The following is a 20,915-nucleotide window of genomic DNA, read 5'->3' on the forward strand; positions in this document are numbered from 1 at the left end:
ACAAACTAACACAAAACATTACAATCAGCTCTCACAGCAACAACTACACAGTACGTACCAAATGTCTTAGCAACAACCAACATGCTATAACTCTCAGCCATTAGCCCTCTCATCTCTGGTTCCCCCCCTTCTGAGCAACAGAACTGGGCCTTATATAGCTTCAGAAGGAGTTGGTAATTGGAGACGGCTGCGTCCTGACGAGGGCGCGGGGTCAGCTCTCCAATCATCAATGTTCATTGACCAATCAGCTGCTTGTTGGGGAATTTCAGGAACCCATTTCCTGAAATACATACATGAAAATACACAACCCACAACACAGAAATTGGGGAACATAACACTTATAAACAGTTCTTAAGCAGGGACTATGTCAAACATTGGTACGGTATTGCTGTTCAGTTTAGATCAGGGGTCACTCGTGGCCAAAACCGGTCCACGAGTGATTTTGGGGGGGATTAACATTTTTGGTCACAAGACTGTCAAATCAGCAGGGGTTCAGCTAAAAACGAGTTTAATTTAGTAATAATAATATGCCATTTAGCAGACGCTTTTATCCAAAGCGACTTACAGTCATGCGTGCATACATTTTTTTGTGTATGGGTGGTCCCGGGGATCGAACCCACTACCTTGGCGTTACAAGCGCCGTGCTCTACCAGCTGAGCTACAGAGGACTACAGAGGATTTAGGTAATCTGTTCCCAAGTATCCCCACACAAAAAAAAGATGTGAGCGTGTTTTAATGTAATCAATGTATGAAATTATTGTATTTGAAAATAACAATCTCTTTTTGGGCTTAGTTGTGGTCAATTGATAATTTTCTGGCCCCCCGAACATTTGTGCGGACAAAAATTTACCCGCGTCTGAATCTAGTTGCATACCCCTGGTTTAGATGCATAGAAAGAGAGATGAAATGCCAACTAGCCTGGATGGTTACAAACTTTAAATAAAGGAATATTCACTAGTATTTGAGAGGCGTCGTGGCGGTTTGGACCTAAACACCAACAACTGAATTGGCTGACACTGACGTTTGAATATAAACACAACCACAAAATGTCATGTTATTTACCTTATACATTAGGCCTTATAGTGTTATTCATGTCACAAGTTTTCTGGCAACAGTACCATCTGTTTGACACTGACCTGGCATACACACAAGCATGTGAAGTGGACCGTTTCTCACTTTCCTTCTGTCTTCTCTTACAGATTCCAGATGAGTTTGACAATGGTGAGTTGATTTCCCTTTTGTTTCCTCAATGACTGACTCTACTTGTGGTATTTAGCCTAATCCATACGGTATTTTGGAGAGTTTTCTTTTCTCAAAGTTGAGTTAGCTTAGAGATCAGTGTTTTTATTTATTCCCCCTTGGTCTCTGAGGCTTTTGGCACACCTGCGTTCCCAAACATCTGCTCCTGGGCTGTAAATGGATCTCGATTCACTTTACTTCAGCTATAAAACATAACTGATGTGAAGGCTACGTAAACATGGAATAACAAGGTTCAGACAGCTGTTGGTGGTTAACTTGTGAAATCTTAGCCCTATTTATTTCCTCCTTAGATTTGTCAATAGAGATGAGTAATGTCACCTGTTTGTTTGCACCCTCAGGCAGACCTCTACTAATCTAATACCCAACATTGTCCATACCACGTTTACAACCCGCTCCCCCCATTTCCACCCATTCATTGACAGTGGTCCAGATGAGCCCCCTCTAGCTTGCCTGTTCTGCTGTCAGCTTAGGATGGCGGGCAGGAAGCGGGGTGTATGATCAATCAACCCGCTGAGAAATGCCACCTTGCAGGCGTCCCACACACAGGCAATGCCAACCGCCCCCCATTCTGTGTGTGACTACCACCCTGTACCCACCCAGCCGGTAACCAACCCCCCATATGCCCCTCAGCCATCAGTCATCCCTATAAACAGCCAGGCTGACAACCTGGTGAAAAGGGCCTCATGACAAGACCGACACAGGAAAATGGAAATTAGATTGTCTTTCTCTCAATTTCATGTCATAGTATTACAACCCATTGGTTTCCCCAATAGATTTGTAGTCCTAGTTGTCTGTTTCATTGGTATTTTGACTGTCATCCTCTCTCCCTCCACTGAGTGCACGTTTGGCCAGTGTGGAGCTGAGAGGGAATGTGTAGTGTTCTCCTATGACTGGCTATGCTATTGAAATGACAGAGGGCAGAGCAGGGGGACTGAGTCGCGAGGTGCCTCCCTCCCTGCTTCAAAGCTATGCTAATGCCGGGGACAGCTGTGGCCCTTCCCAGAAGTGTTGATTTTATATCTGATAGAGTGAGGGGAAGCCTCCTCTTAAACACCTAACAATCACCCTGTTATACCAATAATTGCTTAATGAATTCCTCACGCTGTCACGCTCCCCAAAGTCCTCTGTCTCTGTATGGCACTGCTGCTGCGTCTCTATTTCCATTCGCTGCTACGGCTGCTGCTGTTATTGGCTAGCCCTGATGCACCCACAGCGTTCAATACCCCTAATGAAGGCCAATGATTGTCTAAGGTGCCCCCGGGGGAGCATAGAGGGAGTATTCCAGCCCCCTGCCCACGCTCCCCTCCACCCCAAGTGGCAGAAGGCGAGTGGAGGGGGGCAGCCTGGACGCCTCCGCTGGATGGGTCCTCAGGGACCTGGGGCGTTGAGGTCTGGCCTGCAACAGGCGTGCTCGCCAGACCTGTGTCGCCATGCCAAGTGATGGTATTCAGAGCCAGCGCCGCCGCCGGTGACGAGCAGCGGCATTATGCTGAGGAGGAGCGTTGGACGCTGTGGCGGTGATGAGCTCCCCAAAGACCAACCTGTTGAGGACACACTGGGGTGTGACAAGTGCAGGACTGCTTTCAAAATACTCCTAGTATGTACTGTGGATCTAATAAGCGGTCTTGATGCAGTATGCGATCAATCAGTACACATACCAGATGTTTGTGTTTAGGGGGAGAGAGAAAATATGTTGCTTTAATCTTCAAGCACAATTATTAGGCTTAAATAACTGACTTGTACTTTTCGGAGGCGTTTCATGACTTGGAAGACCTCCTCTCTTCCGGTCCATTTGATCAGATCATTCACCCTCCATGTGTCCCAGTCAGTATCCCACAGCTAGGATCCTCAGAGCCCGTATTTGGCTGTGACTTGATGAGGGGCCGTTCTGTACGACCTCCATGTTTGCTCGCTCTGACAGAAACGTACAGCCCCTAGGATAGAGACCACCAGGGCTCCAAACACACAAACCAACCCAGCCTGCCTCCTGTACCTACCGGCCCAACCAACAGTCTGTGTCCCTAAGCTGGGCACTCTAATAGAGGCTCACTGCCCCCCCCCCCCTCAAAAAAAAAAGGAAGAAGAAGAAGGAGGAGAAAGGCATTAGAGTAATAATGGCCTTAGGCAAACTAGCGGAGCATATGTCACCCCGGTCGAGGATTAAAGGAGGCCTTTGTTGTGTCCGGAGGCCCGGCCATCGATCTTTCTCGCCCTTCCTCCTTTCCTCCCTCGTTCCCTCCCTACTTCTCGCCTGTTTAAATTGACATCCCTTCCGAGAGCAACATAGCTTTTCCACTGGCCATAATGGCCTTCCTCTATTACTGGCAAACAAAGTTAGGACAAGAGGCTGCCTGACCAGAGTGCTGCTGCTTGTCAAAGCCTACTTTTCTGGGGGTCTTTGTTTTTCTTTAGTTTGTAACGGTCTTCCTTTCAGAGTCGATGTCAGTCCCAACTGTGGAAAAGGACTGCTTTGTTTTTGCCATAATGGGGGTTCTGCTTTTGATAAGACTGAATGTGATCATAGTGACAGCCAACTGTTACCAATGGAGAAAATTGAATGCCTATGTCTCTGACTGTATGGCCTGAAATTGGCTGCATCCTTTCTCCTTAGAGGTAGAGGTTGCTTCCCCACCTCTCACTCATCATGGGAGGACCCACTGTGGCCTGGCTGACAAATATTCATCTCTTCACCATCCTTTTCCTGTCATCCTCCTTTCACACACTCATCCCACCACTACCAACCCCCAGTCCCTTTATTACCATGATAAAAGCCGTAATCCATCCTGTCCTCACAGTCACTCACACAGTGGCACAAACACAGAGATGTGCACACACCCACACAAGCATATTACACATTTGCGCACACATACTCGCATGCACACACATACACAAGCTTCAACAACCCCCTGCAGGGGGGTGTAACGATTACCACCCACCCTCAGCCTGGCTTTGCTCTACGTTCCCAGGGGAGAGGTTTGTCAACAGGGCCGGTCACAGTCCCACGCTCTCTGGAAGAGTATGTTCCGCCCAGGACTAATAAAACATGCAGGCCTTATAAAACACACATACGCAGGCAGGCCGGAGGGGTAGGGGGTGTTTAACCATCTCACCCACTCCCAGACCTGCTGTTACTGGGCTGGGGGACCCAGAGGGGCCTGGCTGGTTAAACACAGTGGCCAGAGGCTTCAGGCAGGCCAGACACTATAGGCCCATAGAGACCTACTCCATCTCTCTCACTCCGTCTCTGTCCCAAAGGACTTCACATCCCAGAGGCCCCTGGCTGCATGCTTTAGCTGAGGGGAGAGCTAGCCCAGTAGCATCTGCCATCAAATTGCTGAGATGTTATCTGTTGGGACCAATGCTGCGGTCCCCTATAGGGATGCCTTTCTTAAAGCGGCAATCAGCAGTAGAAACAATAAAGCGGTCTCCCTGGTTCGGTAAAAAGCTGAGGGATGGTGCTGGAGAAATGTAACCACTCAATTTCAGCTATGGATGCAAGGACAAACCATCCATGATATTAAAATTATATTTTTAACCATGTTTTGAGGCTATGTATTGTTTGTTTACATTTTAGTCATTTAGCAGAAGCTCTTATCCAGAGCGACTTACAGTTAGTGAGTGCATACATTTTCATACTGGTCCCCCGTGGGAATCGAACCCACAACCCTGGTGTTGCAAACGCCATGCTCTACCAACTGAGCTACACAGGACCTACATTACGTTTTCTTTTGTTTACAAATATTGGAGTAAAACAAGTTTATATTTTGGGTTCTGATGGGATACGACTGTTGAACTTAGCTCATGACTTATTTATGAGTTATATTCTTCAATAATCAATGGGTATATATCTTTAATTTATAAGTCAATGTATACTGAACAAAAATATAAACACAACATGCAACAATTTCGTTGATTTGTACTGAGTTACAGTTCATATGAGGAAATCAGTCAATTGAAATAAATTCATTAGGCCCTAATGTATGGATTTCACATGACTGGGAATACAGATATGCATCGGTTGGTCACAGATACCTTTAAAAAAAATTATGGGCCACAGGATGTCGTCATGGTATTTCTGTGCATTCAAATTGCCATCGATAAAATGCAGTTGTGTTGGTTGTCCGTGGCCTGCCCAAACCATAACCCCACCGCCATCATGGGGCACTGTTCACAACGTTGACGTCAGCAAACCGCTCACTCGCACGACGCCATACACGTGAGGCCGGTTGTACGTACTGCCAAATTCTCTAAAACATTGGAGTCGGCTTATGGTAGAGAAATGAACATCCAGTTCTTTGGCAACAGCTCTGGTGGACATTCCTGCAGTCAGCATGCCAATTGCACGCTCCCTCAACTTGAGACATCTGTAGCATTGTGTTGTGTGACAAAAATGCACATTTTAGAGGACTTATTGTCCCCAGCACAAGGTGCACCTGTGTAATGATCATGCTATTTAGTCAGCTTCTTGATATGCCACACCTGTCAGGTGGATGGATTATCTTGGCAAAGGAGAAATGCTCACCAACAGGGATGTAAACAAATTTGTTCACAAAATGAGAGAGAGATGTATTTTGTGCGTATGGAAAATGTCTGGGATCTTTTATTTCAGCTCATGAAACATGGGACCAACACTTTACATGTTGCTTTTATATTTTTGTTCAGTGTATGTAGCAACTGCTGAGTGCCCCTTTTAATTGTCATTCATTAGGGCTGCAGCTGTGTCCATTTCTACCACCACCGGAGTGGGCTTGAGATGCTCAATAACTCTATTGCCAATACATACATGGATCACAAGTCCCCTTAGGCTAAGTGTTCAGTCTTGAGTATGGTGTGTTGAGAAATGGTGCTCGCTCCACACTGTTTATAGCTGACATTTCCTCTCTTATTGGATCTCGCTTACAGACGCCCCGGTTATCCAGCAGTTGAGAAGGACGTTCAAGTATTTCCAAGACTACAGACAGGTGGGTGATAAGAAACAAACACAAAACAGAAAAAAAGTGATCTGCCTCTCCCACTGTTCAATGTAGCCTGATCAATGGATGGCTCCGCTCTAGTTGGTTGTATTTGCTATGTGGCTGATCTAGTCAGCCTATTCCTCTGAGGCTGGTGTATTTGGTTCAGGGAGGTAGAATAGAAGGTCATTGTCCACTAAACCCCTGGGTTAACCGCTGGTTTGGGATATTTACACTGGGTGAGACTGGGAGCCATGTTAGGCCTCTTATCTGTCTTTACTGAAGCAGAGGCAGGTGCAGCCAGACCGCTTAGAGCAGGAAGGCCTCTGCATGGGCCTGCAGCTGCTGTTCAGTTAGACCCCCTCCACACACACCCACCAAAATCCATCTCCCTCGTAGCACTTTGATCTCTTCAATGGAGCGTGAACATCCCCCTGTCTCCTTCGTGTGTATCCAAACGTGCACACCCTTTTTCCATATCGACAACACACACACACACACACACACACACACCCTCTCCTCCTCCCTGGCCTCTGGTCTCCTGAACATGTCAGTTCTCTCTTCCACGCGTCCCATCTCCCTCTTGCAGCTGGTTCTTACAGGATTATGGCTTTATGGGGTTTGCAGGGATGAGGCCAGCTAAGAGCAAACAAACGAAATAAGGAAGTGTACCACAATCTTTAACGCACCTGCAATCCCACATAAGCAGCCAAATACAATCTCCTCCAATTTTTTACTACGGCGAGCCAGGAGTGATGGCCTCCGTGTGTTTTACTGCAGCTTGTTTGTGACCATGTTGACATTAGACTAGTCTTCAAGTCTTAGGGTAAAGAGGAAAAACGTATGCATGATCTCAAGTATTAAAGGGATCGGCCTCGTTCAACACAAAATACAAATTGCATACTTTTTTAATAGAGCTTGGCTGTTGTCAATTGACCCACATAGTTCTGATGATGTGCCACTTGTTCCTCCCACTGCAGCATCGTGTTTTTGTATAGTTGTGTGATGTCATATCTGTGTGCCTCCCAGATGATCATTGAGCCCACAAGCCCCAAGCTGCTTCCTGACCCCCTGAGGGAGCCCTACTACCAGCCCCCCTACACCCTGGTCCTGGAGCTCACAGACGTCCTGCTGCACCCCGAGTGGTCGGTACGTACCACCCCCTTCCTCCCCAACACACCTCAACTCCCTCTTACACCACCTCACCCAGGCCTCCTGGCACCAGGGGCTGGCTGGGTGAACTGGATGCCTTCTCTCAGTATAGCCTTGAACACAACAAGATAAAACATGTATTGTTCCTCTGTGGGTGGCCATCTGGCCTGTGGGTCGCTGGGGGCCCGCCACCCATCTACCGCCACTATCTGTAAAGACCCCCCCCTCCCTTCCTTAACCTGTGTCTTCCACCTGGCCCCCTCAGAGCCCCGTCTCAACCCCTACTCTAATACCACCCTCCACCCTCCACCTGCCCCTCTACCTGAGACCTTCCACCTGCGCCTCTACCTGAGACCCTACCTACTCTCCCTTACCTGTGGTCTCCATGCCCCCTCCCCCGTATGACTCCCCCTACGAGTTGCACGTGCAGTAGACAGGTGGGGCGCGGCCGTAACCCGACACCTGCCCTCAGCAGACAGCCGCCTGGCGGCCCTTCGCACAGAGACTTTGATTTCTGAAGATAAGACTGCAAGTGGCTTAGGCCAGCCTTTTTGTGTTAACAACATAGGCTGGGCCTAAACTCAGGAGGTCACCCAAAGGCTTCATCTGCCATAAGCTGCTCCGTTTAGGCTGTCGAAAAAGCAAAATGTGTACCTGTAAATATACCACTTTATAACATGACGACAAACTAATCAATCATTCACTTGTTTGGATTTATGTCGATTGGATAATGGCTGTCAAAAGAAAAATCGTACTCTAAATATAACACTCTATAACATGATAAACTGATGATTTAACCTCAAGGATCGGACCCTTTTTTCAATTTTTGCCTAAAATTACATACCCAAGTCTAACTGCCTGTAGCTCTTGACATGAAACAAGGATATGCATATTATTGATACCATTTGAAAGGAAACACTTTGAAGTTTGTGGAAATGTTAAATTAATATAGGAGAATATAACACATTCGGTCTTTGAAATGCAAGAGAAAGGTCACAACTTAATATTGCAGTTTTGGCACAATTTAGATTTTGGCCTCTAGATGGCAGCAGTGTGTGTGCAAAGTTTCAGATTGATCCAGTGAAGCATTGCAGTATTGGACTATTTGGTATCAAGTCTGCCCAAATGTGCCGAATTGGTCAATTGATACATTTTCAAGTATGTAACTATAGAGAACATACAAAAATGATATGGTAATACAAAATGTAAGTTTACACACTCCCAGGAATGTCATACATGATGGGTCATTAGCTTATACACTAACTTTCACACATCTAGATGGCCGGGCGGGGTGGGTGTGGAGCCAGAGACAGCAGGGGTTCAAACTGTAGAACCCAGTTCCTACATTTGAATATACAAATGGATTTGATCAAACAAAACTATGCTACATTTTATCTCTGGGACCCTTAGGATGACAAATCAGAGCAAGATTACTGAATGTAGGTACATTATTTACCTTTAGAGGTGAATGTATCAAACCAGTTGCCGTGATGTTTTTTTGTTGTTGTGCACTCTCCTCAAACAATAGCATGGTATTTTTTCACTGTAATAGCTACTGTAAATTGGACAGTACAGTTAGATTAACACGAATTTAAGCTTTCTGCCCATATAAGACATGTCTATGTCCTGGAAAGTTTGCTGTTACTTACAACTGTCATGCTAATCACATTAGCGCATGTTAGCTCAACCGTCCTGTATACGGGACACCGATCCCGTAGAGGTTAAATAGATTATTCACTGACTATTTGTGTGGATAGCTTTCAGTGAGTGTTCTAGCCATAATGAATGTATCCCATTGCAGTTGTGAGTAGTTAGTATCTCTTTAAATTGGTTTGTTCTCCTATACTCCCCACAGCTGGCTACAGGCTGGCGCTTCAAGAAGAGGCCAGGCATCGACTACCTGTTCCAGCAGCTAGCCCCTCTCTATGAGATAGTCATCTTCACTGCAGAAACAGGCATGGTGAGTGACATCACTCAACAACACGAGGGTTTGAACGCTGTTCTGGCATGGGCCAATGAGGACTTACAAGACCTTGTCACACCATTTATTGTACCGTGATTGTTTCAAGTACAACTTTGCAGTCCTATGTTGACAAATACTATTTTTTGAGCCAGAATTTCCCTTAAATCCCCCACCCACCCTTTTGTCCCTTTTGAATTTGTCTCGTGCCAATCAACACTGCAATTCTATAGGTGTTGCAATGGACAACACATTAACTGCTATAATATGTCACATTTTAGTGAAGAAGCATTTTGGATTGGTTAAGGTGTATACCTGTCTGCCTCACTTACCTAACAGACACCTGCCACAGCCTCCCTCCGCCACAACCAATCAGGGCCGCTCTTACCGCTGGGTGTAGCTTAGCTGGTTTGTTGTGACTGCACCGGTCACCTCCTTGATTTCCCTGTAGACCTTTGTTCTAATGGTCACCCCAAAACAAATCCATTACTTTTGAATGTGTTATGTTACTCCAAACTAACACTGTTGACGATTCTTGATCTCAAACAACATCCATAGTGTTGTTGCATTTGACTGTTTTGTTGTTTTGGCACCAATATGCCTCACCCCTATTGTTTGTCCTAATTACCTACGTCTTGGCCAACAGGCAGGCTCAGAACGGGTTGCCTTTTGGGCTGCAAAGACTCCTTTATTTTAGGCAACATTTATATGCAAATGAGCCATGCTCCGCTCAGGGTCTAATTGGCCCCTTGTTTAGGGACTGTTTGTTTTCTCTCGGTGAAGGTCAGCCTCAGTGTTGTGGTGACCTGCAACAGTGGCTGTGCCAAGTCAAACTGAAGCATGTCTGTAACTCCGCTAGCTGCAGATTTTCATACGGAGAATGGATCATTAATCAATGTTAATTAAGGTTTCCTGTGCTTCATATTGGCACGTGTATTCTCCACCTGCCCACTGCAGTCGTGCTGACTAAACCATGTAGTTCTATGAGAAGCTGTTACTTTAGATTTTCTAATGCGAAGAGATTAAGTGTGATTTTATGAGGAGTATTCAGGAAATTAGACCCTGACGACACAATCATAGGTCTGTCCAAATCATCAGGCCAAATCTAGCCATGTAACTTTTGGCCATCATGCATATGCAAAAGCATCTAGCATGTCAATGCTGTGTGAGGTTGTGATGTAATGCGTGTTCTCTCTCCCAGACGGCGTACCCTCTGATTGACAGCATTGACCCCCAGGGCTTTGTCATGTACCGCCTCTTCAGGGACGCCACGCGTTACATGGAGGGACATCATGTCAAGGTAAACAAATAATCAGGCTGACCTTCACCACGGGAACCGTGTGTGTGTGTGTGTACACTGATGTTTTATGTACACTGCATAAGCCTCCAATAACACAGCATTCCGTGAATTTAATGTCTTCCATGTTTCTGAATTTAAAGCCATCAGTGTTCAGACAAATGCCCTGTTTGTTGACTGTTGGATTTGGTTTGCTTTAGTTTGGATAGACCCGTGTATGCTCCTTCACTTTCTCTCACTCTCTCTCGCTCTTTCACTTTCTCTCTCTGTCTCTCTCCGTTTGTCTGTTATTTTCTAAGACATGAGTTTAAGACTCTGAGACGTTGCTGTACTCCTTTTCAACCCCACTCCTCCTGGGCCAAGCCCCCAGCCCAGAACCCCCGGTGCGCCCCTCTCGACTGTGACCCGGTCGGCACAATGGTGCCATACCCCCCGTGTCTCCGTTCCATAGCCGCCTTCTGCTCCAGCATTGATTTTCCTATGCTCCGACTCCATCCCTCTTTCTTTCTCTCCTCCTCGGCCCCTGACAATAGGGGTTTCTTCCCCTCCCTCCGCCTCCCCTTTCTGGGCCTCATTAACCTTATGTCTCCCTCTCCCCCTCTCTCCAACAGCCTGAGTCAGTCTCCATGCATGGCTGAAGTACAGTAGTATTAACAACTTTGTTCAACTAACTTATCATCTGGCATCTATTACATGGCTGTGTGTTACTAGCTGAATCAGAGCTGACTGTAACTAACATGCCTAGCCTACATCACCATGTTTCAATGGAGTGCTTTTGTAATGCATGAGAAAACTAGGTTGGCCTGGTAGTGAATGTGTGGTTATGGTCCCTACATGGCCTAGTTGTTGTGATGTGTATGGCTGAAGTGGTGGGTAGGTGTATAGGTATAACTTTTCTATGTGAAGATGCATGGCCAGTTCTTTCCATGTTAATCACTCACTACTAAAAATTGGGAAACATGAAGAATTGATGAGGGTAACCTGCTACCCCCTGCTATACAGAACTTTAATGTATTTATTTGGTAATTAGTCGTCCTGACTCTAACGTTACATACAGGATCTTCTCCTCTCCTTTTGTGTACTCACCTGGATTCACGTGTCTCCTGTTCCCCTCCCCTTCCTTTGGTGACCTTCTGCCCATCTCTGTCTCTCTCTTCACCCCCTCTCTCCTCCTCCCCCTTCCTCTCCCCTCCCTCGTCTTCCATCTGGCCCTCTGAAGAGCAACAGGGAGGCAGAAAGTGAGGGAGTAAGAGAAAGGGAGGTCTGAATAGAGATCTGTCCCCCGAGGCCTCAGGCGTCTGTCCAATGGTGAATTTCGATGGTGTTTTTCCCCCAAAAAGTTTTCAAACGATGTGGAGCCACAGATGCGATGTGCCAACACAATCAGCAAGCCTATCTGACGACTCACATTATCTGCCGTTCTGTCTAATTAACTGTGATAGAACCAGGCTGTGGTAGAATCAGCCATTGATGTTGATGACAAGTCCAACTTTGAGGCAACCCCCTGAAGACAGAGGGCAGTTAGTGGAGGGCATGACCTTCTGTCACAGGTGGACCGACTGGATTGAGTTGAACAAGACTGTTGAGTGCTCGACTGCCCCACCAAATGTGCATTTCAGAGATCAGTTTTCTTTTTGTTTCTTTTCAGTTCAAATTGTTGTTTCATTCTCCATGGGAGAGTCAGATTTAAGTTGTCATACTAGTGCACAGTGTGTTTATCTGCTCACTTAACTTGTGGGTAGGCATGTGTAACCCTATGAGGGTGTGTGTGTGTGGGTTGGTCACATGCCTACTCTGGCTTACAGCCTGTTGCTTTGTTAGGGGATCACAGAGCACGGCTGGCTGTGAAACCGGAGCCTTTAGAAAATATTCATACCCCTTGACTTACTTTTACATTTTAGTCATTTAGCAGACGCTCTTATCCAGAGCAACTTACAGTTAGTGAGTGCATATATTATTCTTTTTTTCATACTGGCCCCCCGTGGGAATCAAACCCACAACCCTGGCGTTGCAAACGCCATGCTCTACCAACTGAGCTACATCCCTGCCGGCCATTCCCTCCCCTACCCTGGACGACGCTGGGCCAATTGTGCGCCGCCCCATTGGTCTCCCGGTCGCGGCCGGCTACGACAGAGCCTGGATTCGAACCAGGATCTCTAGTGGCACAGCTAGCACTGCGATGCAGTGCCTTAGACCACTGCGCCACTCGGCATACCAAATGTTGTTTTACAGCCTGAATTCAAAATGGATTAAATTAAATTAAATTTGCACTCATTTACACACAATACCCCCATAATGACAAAGTGAAAACATGTTTTTGGAGTTTTTTGCAAATATATTGAAAATGGAATACAGATATCTCATTTACATAAGTATTCAGTAACACTTTACTTGACACCTAGCATCATAGCACTTCATAACTGCTGACATAACTTGTCATAATTTTGTCAAAACACTGTCATGATCCATAAATTTACACCTGTTGAGATATATTGCGTTATGTAATGGCTGGTCAAGACACCTACATATGGGTCAAATCCCACGTTTATTCAAATTTGTTTTTTCCCTGCCAAGAAGTTTCCATTCATTTTGAAAGTGTGTTCCTTGAATCCTTTGTAATTAATGCTTTAGTCATGTTTTTTTTTTTCTTCATATTTTAAGTAACTTGTTGTAAATACATTGTGACACTGTCAAGAAGCATTAAGGCAGTCTTGTGTCACTGAACTTGGACTAATAAAATAGACTTTGACACTGGCAAGAAGCATTATGACCATCAGAATCATGTAAGCCAGAAAGTCCTATGAGGTACATGTCTATGTCAGTCATCAGTCAAAAAGAGGGTGTCTTGTCCTGCTCCTGAAATCTGCTCCTGCATTCATCCCAGTCATCCGCAAAATGTGTGTGCAATTACAATGATAATTTAAGATGGTCAATTTCAGAAATGTTATTTTCTCAAGCTCTGTTTGATGTTCACTGCCGCTCCCCATCTAACTTCCAAGTCTTTCCACAGATTTTCGATGGGATTCTGTCTGGACTTTGGCTGGACCACTCAAGGAATTTCACATTCTTGTTCTGAAGCCATTCCAGCATTTCTTTGGCTGTATGCTTGGGGTCATTGTCCTGTTGGAACATAACTCTTCGCCCCCAGTCTAAGGTCGTTTGGGTTCTCATCAAGGATTTGTCTGTTTGTCTCTATTCATCGTTCTCTCTATCCTTACCAGTCTCCCAGTACCTGCCACTGAAAAGCACCACCATGCTTCACGGTAGGGATGATGATGGGTGGGTGATGAGCTGTGCCTGGTTTTCTCCATTCAGGCCATTTTTGTCTCATCAGACCACAATCTTTTGCCTTATGATCTGTCTTTCACGTTCCTTTTTGCAAACTCCAGGTGTGTTGTCGTGCCATTTTCTCAGGAGTGGCTTCTGTCTGGTCACTCTCCCAGATTGGTGAAGTGCTGTAGAGACTTGTCCATCTGGCAATTTCTCCCATCTTAGCCAATGAACTCTGTAGTTCTGTCATTGGGTTCTTGGTCACCTCTCTGACCAAGGTCCTTCTTGCCTGGTTGCTCAGTTTCGTCGGACGGCCAGCTCTAGACAGAGTCTGCGTAGTTCCATATTTTTAAGTTTCCCAATGATGGAGAACACTGTTCTCTTGGGTACTTTCAACACTCTAGAAGTTGTTTTATACCCTTCCACAGATATATGCATTTACATTACATTTTAGTCATTTAGCAGACGCTCTTATCCAGAGCGACTTACAGGAACATATGCCTCATCACAATTCTATCTCTGAGATCTACGGACAGTTCCTTGGACTTCATGGTATAGTTTCTGCTCTGACATGCACTGTCAACTGTGAGATCTTATATAGACAGGTGTGTTTCATTCTAAATGTCCAAACAATTGAATTGGCCTCAGGTGGATTCCAATCAAGTTTTAGCGACACCTCAAGGATGATCAAAGGAAAGTGGATGCACCTGAGCTCAATTTAGAGTGTCATAGCAAAGGGGTGTGAATACTTATGTAAATTATTTCTGTATTTCATTTTCAATACATTAGCAAAAATGTCTAAACATGTTTTCACTTTGTGATTATGGGGTATTTTGTGTGGATGGGTGAGGGGGGGGGAAAGCAATTTTGAATTTAGGCTGTAACACAACAAAATGTGGGATAAGTCAAGGGGTATGAATACTTTCTGAAGCACTGTATGCATCACACGGCCCAACAGCCCAACTCTCAACTACACGTGCCCAACACACATACTATATTTATCTGACTGAAATAGTAAATTATCGGAAAGGCTGACCAACTCTGTAAGCACAGACATCAATACATCACTCACAAACTTGTTCCTGCACCTCACACTAGGCTAATGTAGAAACGCACACGCGTCAATATACACACGTCCACACTCCCACGTTCTCTTGGGGATTGGGCCCCGTCTCAGAAGGAAGGCAGATGCTGATTATTTATTGGGAGAGAGGAGTGTGCCGGTTCTTTCCTATTCATCTACCTACACACACACTGCGGGCCAGGCTAGTCAGCAGCACCTCAGGGGGATCCAGATTACCTCGGTGATGGGGAGAACTCAGCGTCCCTCTACATCTGCTCACCACTGAGACTCAATGCGCAGGGCAGGGCAGGCCAGGGAAAAGTGTGTGTTTTCCCCTCTACAAATGTGTGTACAGTGCATTCGGAAAGTATTGAGACACCTTTACTTTTTCCACATTGTTACGTTACAGCCTTATTCTAAAATGGATTAAATTGTTTATTTCCCTCATCAGACTACACACAATACCCCATAATGACAAAGCAAAAACAGGTTGATAGAAATTTTAGCAAAGGTATATAAAAAAAAAAAAAACTTAAATGACATTTACGTAAGTATTCAGACCCTTTACTTTGTTGAAGCACCTTTGGCAGCGATTACAGCCTCAAGTCTTCTTGGGTATGACGCTACAAGCTTGGCACACCTGTATTTGGGGAGTTTCTCCCATTCTTCTCTGCAGATCCTCTCAAGCTCTGTCAGGTTGGATGGGGAGTGTCGCTGCACAGCTATCTTCAGGTCTCTCCAGAGATGTTCGATCGAGTTCAAGTCCGGGCTTTGGTTGGGCCATTCAAGGACATTCAGAGACTTGTCCCGAAGCCACTCCTGCTTTGTCTTGGCTGTGTGCTTAGGGTCGTTGTCCTGTTGGAAGGTGGTCCTGAGCGCTCTGGAGCAGGTTTTCATCAAGGATCTCTCTGTACCATTCATCTTTCCCTCGATCCTAACTAGTCTGCCAGTCCCTGCCGCTGAAAAAGATCCCCACAGCATGATGCTGCCACCACCAGGCTTCACCGTAGGGATGGTGCCAGGTTTCCTCCAGACGTGACGCTTGGCATTCAGGCCAAAGAGTTGAATCTTGGTTTCATCAGACCAGAGAATCTTGTTTCTCGTGGTCTGAGAGTCCTTTAGGTGCCTTTTGGCAAACTCCAAGCGGGCTGTCATGTACCTTTTACTGAGGAGTGGTTTCCGTCTGGCCACTCTACCATAAAGGCCTGATTGGTGGAGTGCTGCAAAGATGGTTGTCCTGCTGGAAGGTTCTCCCATCTCCACAGAGGGACTCTTGAGCTCGGTCAGAGTGACCATCGGGTTCTTTGTCACCTCCCTGACCAAGCCTCTTCTCCCTCGATTGCTCAGTTTGGTCGGGTGGCCAGCTCTCTTGGTGGTTCCAATCTTCTTCCATTTAAGAATGATGGAGGCCGCTGTGTTCTTGGACCTTCAATGCTGCAGAGATTTTTTGGTACACTTCCCCAGATCTGTGCCTCGACACAATCCTGTCTCGGAGCGCTACGGACAATTATTTTGACCTCATGGCTTTGGTTTTTGCTCTGACATGCACTGTCAACTGTGGCGCCTTTTATATAGACCGGTGTGTGTGCCTTTCCAAATCATGTCCAATCAATTGAATTTACCACAGGTGGACTCCAATCAAGTTGTAGAAACATCTCAAGGATGATCGATGGAAAAAGGATGCACCTGAGCCAATTTCAAGTCTCATAGCAAAGGGTCTGAATACTTATGTAAATAGGGTATTTCCAATTGTCACAATTACCATTAAACAATGAACGGGATAGATTTCATTTTTAATCAAACTTTCTTTAGATAAATTCCTCTTCCGAGTGTCTTGTAACTCAACTCTCTCTTCCACCCCCCTGTAGGACGTGTCGTGTCTGAACCGGGACACCTCCAAGGTGATACTGGTGGACTGTAAGAGGGAAGCCTTCAGCCTGCAGCCTTTCAACGGCATGGCTCTGACGAAGTGGGACGGCAACTCAGAAGACCGAACACTCTACGACCTAGCTCATTTCCTCAAGAGTAAGTGTGTGTGTGCGCAATGGCGTGTATGGTCAGTGTGTGTCGACCAACCTGTTCCTTCCCAGACACGCTATTCACTCGTGTTTCTCTCCGGCAGCCATTGCTCTCAGTGGAGTGGATGACGTGCGTTCTGTCCTGGAGAACTACGCACTGGAAGACGACCCCATAGAGGCCTTCAAACGCAGACAAGCGCAGCTAGCACAGGTACAGTCCAAACAAACCCAATGTTTAGGAGCAATGGATGACAACTAACAAATACACTAACATTACCAACATTACTAACATAAGAGAAGTGTCCTCATCCTCAAGAAACATTACATTTTCTGTAGGAAAAACCTTTTCACTGTTGGTTGATTGATGCTTTTTCTCCAACTGTTTTGCGAGAACTTTAGAGCAATAGTCCATTAGATACTGATGTAACTGTAGATACTGATGTGTGTGTGTGTGTGTGTGTGTGTGTGTGTGTGTGGGGACAGGAGGAGGAGCAGAGGTTGGCAGAGCTGGCCCAGCAGAAGAAGCAGGGCATCTCTTTGGGCTCCATCGCCGGAAGGTTCTGGCGTTCCAAACAGTGAGGGACCCTCTCACTCACACCCACCAATCGCAGCCCACCCCTCCAGTGTCCGGCCAAAAGGATGGAGGGCCGCAGGCACTCGGCGGGGTGGGCAGCGTGGGGGAGGAGACAAGGAGAGACCATCCAATCAGCTGGACTTTTGACTGTCGCAAGCATGTCTTTGGGGGGGATGAGCTGGAAAGGAGCAAGGCTTCAAAAGAACATTCTGGTACCTCTGTCGCCAGCAAAGTCACTTCCTGGATCTCAGATGCTGTGGTGTAGGCAGCGCAAGCCCCCGATCTGCTTCCATTGGTCCTCTGTTGGCACTGACATATACAAAATGGTGCTGAGTGGTTAGACATTATTGATTGAACCGTTTCAGTCCACATTAGTTCATCCACTTCTACTCACCGGCCGGTCATACAGGGAACTGACCAGAGAACAGTGCTCTTATCTGCAACTCCATGCACTTGGATCTGGTGCCCTGGGATGATAGTTTGATCAGCTTCGCACAACAGTTTTTTATTTTTGTTTAATGTATATCTAAGACTGAGCTGGTCAGGGTTTAGTATATTAATATGATTATTAAACATGTTGCACTCTTAGACTCTCTAAGCTTCTTATCTCCACCAATGAGAAGTCATGGCTTGGACAGGCGCTGTTGATGCCAATGGGACTGTGTGCAACAGAGGCTGGAGCTTGCGCTGTAGGAATGAGTGGGAGAGACATTTTCAGCAAATCAAGCCAAGCCATGTGAAATTGGGCTGGTGCCAAGCATACAAAGTGAAAATGGATCCTTGTCTGAATATGTGCTTGTTGAATGTTCTGTGAGAGTTTAGTTTGTGAACCATTCACAAAGTCCCAAATAAAGAAAAAACTCTTAAATCTAGCATCTTGTGTGATTTGGCACAACCTAACATGTAATGTGAACTAGCTTCAATCAGTTGTTTTCATGGCAGTATGTTGATCTCCTCTAAATACCTGAGGAATATTTATGTCTGTAATAAAGCCTTCTATGAACTGTAACTCAGTAAATTCTTTGAAATTGTTGCATTTATATTTTTGTTAAGTATAAATATCTTAACCAGTTTTTCTTATTATTGGTGTAAGAGTGAAGAACGTACCATAAACTCACTCCACAGCTATCTTGAAATGTCGCTGATGGGGCCATCCAAGATGTACCATTTTGTATGGCTCAAATGGTTTACATGTTGTCAAGGAGGGCAGTCACGTGTGTTTCAAACCAGAGGATCACTAGTTTGAGGCCAGTATGGGGCAGTTGGACAGTGGAGGAAGCTAAACTGTGCGCAGCACACAGAGCCTGTTATGTTGGCAGATATAATCCAAATAAAATCTGAGATATTTAATTCATTAACAACTGGCAGAAGACATTTCCTATCTGACTCTTGTTTGTGGAAGAGGTCATCATATAATGTAATTAAGTATTGTAACGATTAACTCCTGACAAACACTATGAGCCTCTTCAGTATTTGGCACTAGGGAATTTGCAGTTTAAGCGCAGCTGATCTCGGCACAAATATTTGCAATACCAGATTAGGGTCGATCAATGCACATCATCCTCTGAGGGATACTTATGTTGGGTTTTAAGGTGTCTAAAATGCTTCTTTAATTCTCTATTTGAGAATGATACTTGTTTAAGCAAGGATTTAAAATATATTTGTTTTAGGGATTGCACGTAATTTGTGAAGTCACTAAGCCTAAAGTCCCTGTTCTTTGATTTTGCACAAACTAGGAGAAAAGGGGTTCATTTGACCAAATGTATTGTTTTATTGTATTATCAATACAATAATAGGCTACAGCAAAGATGTAAAAAAGCATTGCGCATGGTGTGGGCCATTAATAGAAAATTCATCAAGAGGGAGGAAATCGCCCAGCAGTCGCAATAATTCCTTTGAATACTCTTTACAGAAACATGTGACTTTGTAACACCAATTGGAATACAACTAGATGATAATGCAACCATTTGAGAGTAAGCTGTGAAGGGAGCATGTGATGGCTCAATTCACAAATAGCTGCAAATTGTGAGGTGTCGAGGCTTTTTGGTTTACCACCACAACCCCATAGACAGACGCACACGTGCCAAAATACAAATCACCACAGGCTTTCTTGGGAAAATGAGTGTGTGAGTTAATTTTTTGTTTTAATACCATGGTTATTTACTTACATATTTAACGAATGATTGATTTCATCTGCATATTTTAATAGCATAATATCTTAATAATTTGTGCAATTATCAGCAGTAGGACTACTGGGTTTAAAGAAAACGAAATTCGACTGAATGTGTCATATTTTAAATTCAATTACATTTTCCCATGCGTTATAGTTCAAGTAATAAATAACTAGTACTACCACTCAAGTGACTATAGTGACATAAGCTTCTGTTGTTTACGAAGCATGTGACAAATACAATTTGATTTGAAGTGACAATTCCGTAATGCACTGGTCTTGATCATTTACAGAGATATGGCAAAAGTGAGTCTTTTTTCTGTCTGCTTTGGTGAGTTAATTTTCATTACCAGCATAGTTTGACCTTATTTAAGTAGGCTAGGACAAGTTGGGGTCAGAAATGAGTAGGCCTACCCATGTGGCCAGCAAAGCGAATGTGCCATTTCATTTGGACCAAGCTAAATCTGCTCGTGGAAAGGTGCGACCAAACTCGACCGACATAAAGTGTCACCTTAAACTGCTATAAATGAACATGCACGCGACAGAAAGCCTGGGAATCGGCCTGTCTCAGGCTCGTGGTGTTGCACATGACACCTCTACAAAAGGCGCAAATTCACATTTATAGGCGCCCTATGCCTTCTGCCACCGAGTAACACCTCTCCAAATGTTCTCGCAGTGCGTCTTTCCGCTCCTCCGGGTTGTTCCCTCTATTTCTCCTCCCAGTTTTAGCACCACTGGTCAGACACACGCCACACCATGGCAAAAGCGACGAGTCCTACACCATTTGGACATTGGGCACGTGTGGAGAGTTGAGTGGCAAGTGCTAGAACATTTGCCCAAAGCTGTTCCAATATGGTTGAAGAAATAGCACAACCTTTAGATGCAAATCGACCAAATATTTTTCATTTAAAAAGATTAACATTTCTGACAAGCTATTTCCATGGACATTACGCATGTTAAATACTTGTTAAACGCATGCTGTGTCATGTCCTGTCGAATATCTGCCTCTGCAAACACAGGCATATTACAATTATGCACATATTCGATCGTGCCATCTGGTCATCGACTTGTTTTATCATTCTTTCCCCTTCGTCGAATTCCTCATGACAAGCCACGCACGCGACACCTGTGTAGGCCTATCCCTAACAAATCTGATATGCATTTGCATAATACTAGTGCTTGACTTGGGATGGAAGAAG

The 20,915-nt window shown here is 45.2% G+C and overlaps 1 protein-coding gene across 1 annotated transcript in view; it reads left to right on the forward strand.

The window, feature by feature from the left end:
* The window catches only part of LOC121567435 (mitochondrial import inner membrane translocase subunit TIM50-like), a 33,524-nt gene extending 14,969 nt beyond the window's left edge, over positions 1-18,555 (forward strand). Inside the window, exons 4-11 of the mRNA XM_045220838.1 lie at positions 1,200-1,221; positions 6,163-6,221; positions 7,242-7,361; positions 9,220-9,324; positions 10,526-10,624; positions 16,823-16,979; positions 17,077-17,183; positions 17,456-18,555. Coding sequence (XP_045076773.1) covers positions 1,200-1,221; positions 6,163-6,221; positions 7,242-7,361; positions 9,220-9,324; positions 10,526-10,624; positions 16,823-16,979; positions 17,077-17,183; positions 17,456-17,551 — 765 coding nt within the window. The 3' untranslated portion in view covers positions 17,552-18,555. The remainder of the gene's footprint in view (positions 1-1,199; positions 1,222-6,162; positions 6,222-7,241; positions 7,362-9,219; positions 9,325-10,525; positions 10,625-16,822; positions 16,980-17,076; positions 17,184-17,455) is intronic.
* Positions 18,556-20,915: the final 2,360 nt, after the last annotated feature.

This window comes from Coregonus clupeaformis, chromosome 6 (genome assembly GCF_020615455.1).
Source record: "Coregonus clupeaformis isolate EN_2021a chromosome 6, ASM2061545v1, whole genome shotgun sequence".
In the NCBI taxonomy this organism is placed as follows: domain Eukaryota; kingdom Metazoa; phylum Chordata; class Actinopteri; order Salmoniformes; family Salmonidae; genus Coregonus; species Coregonus clupeaformis.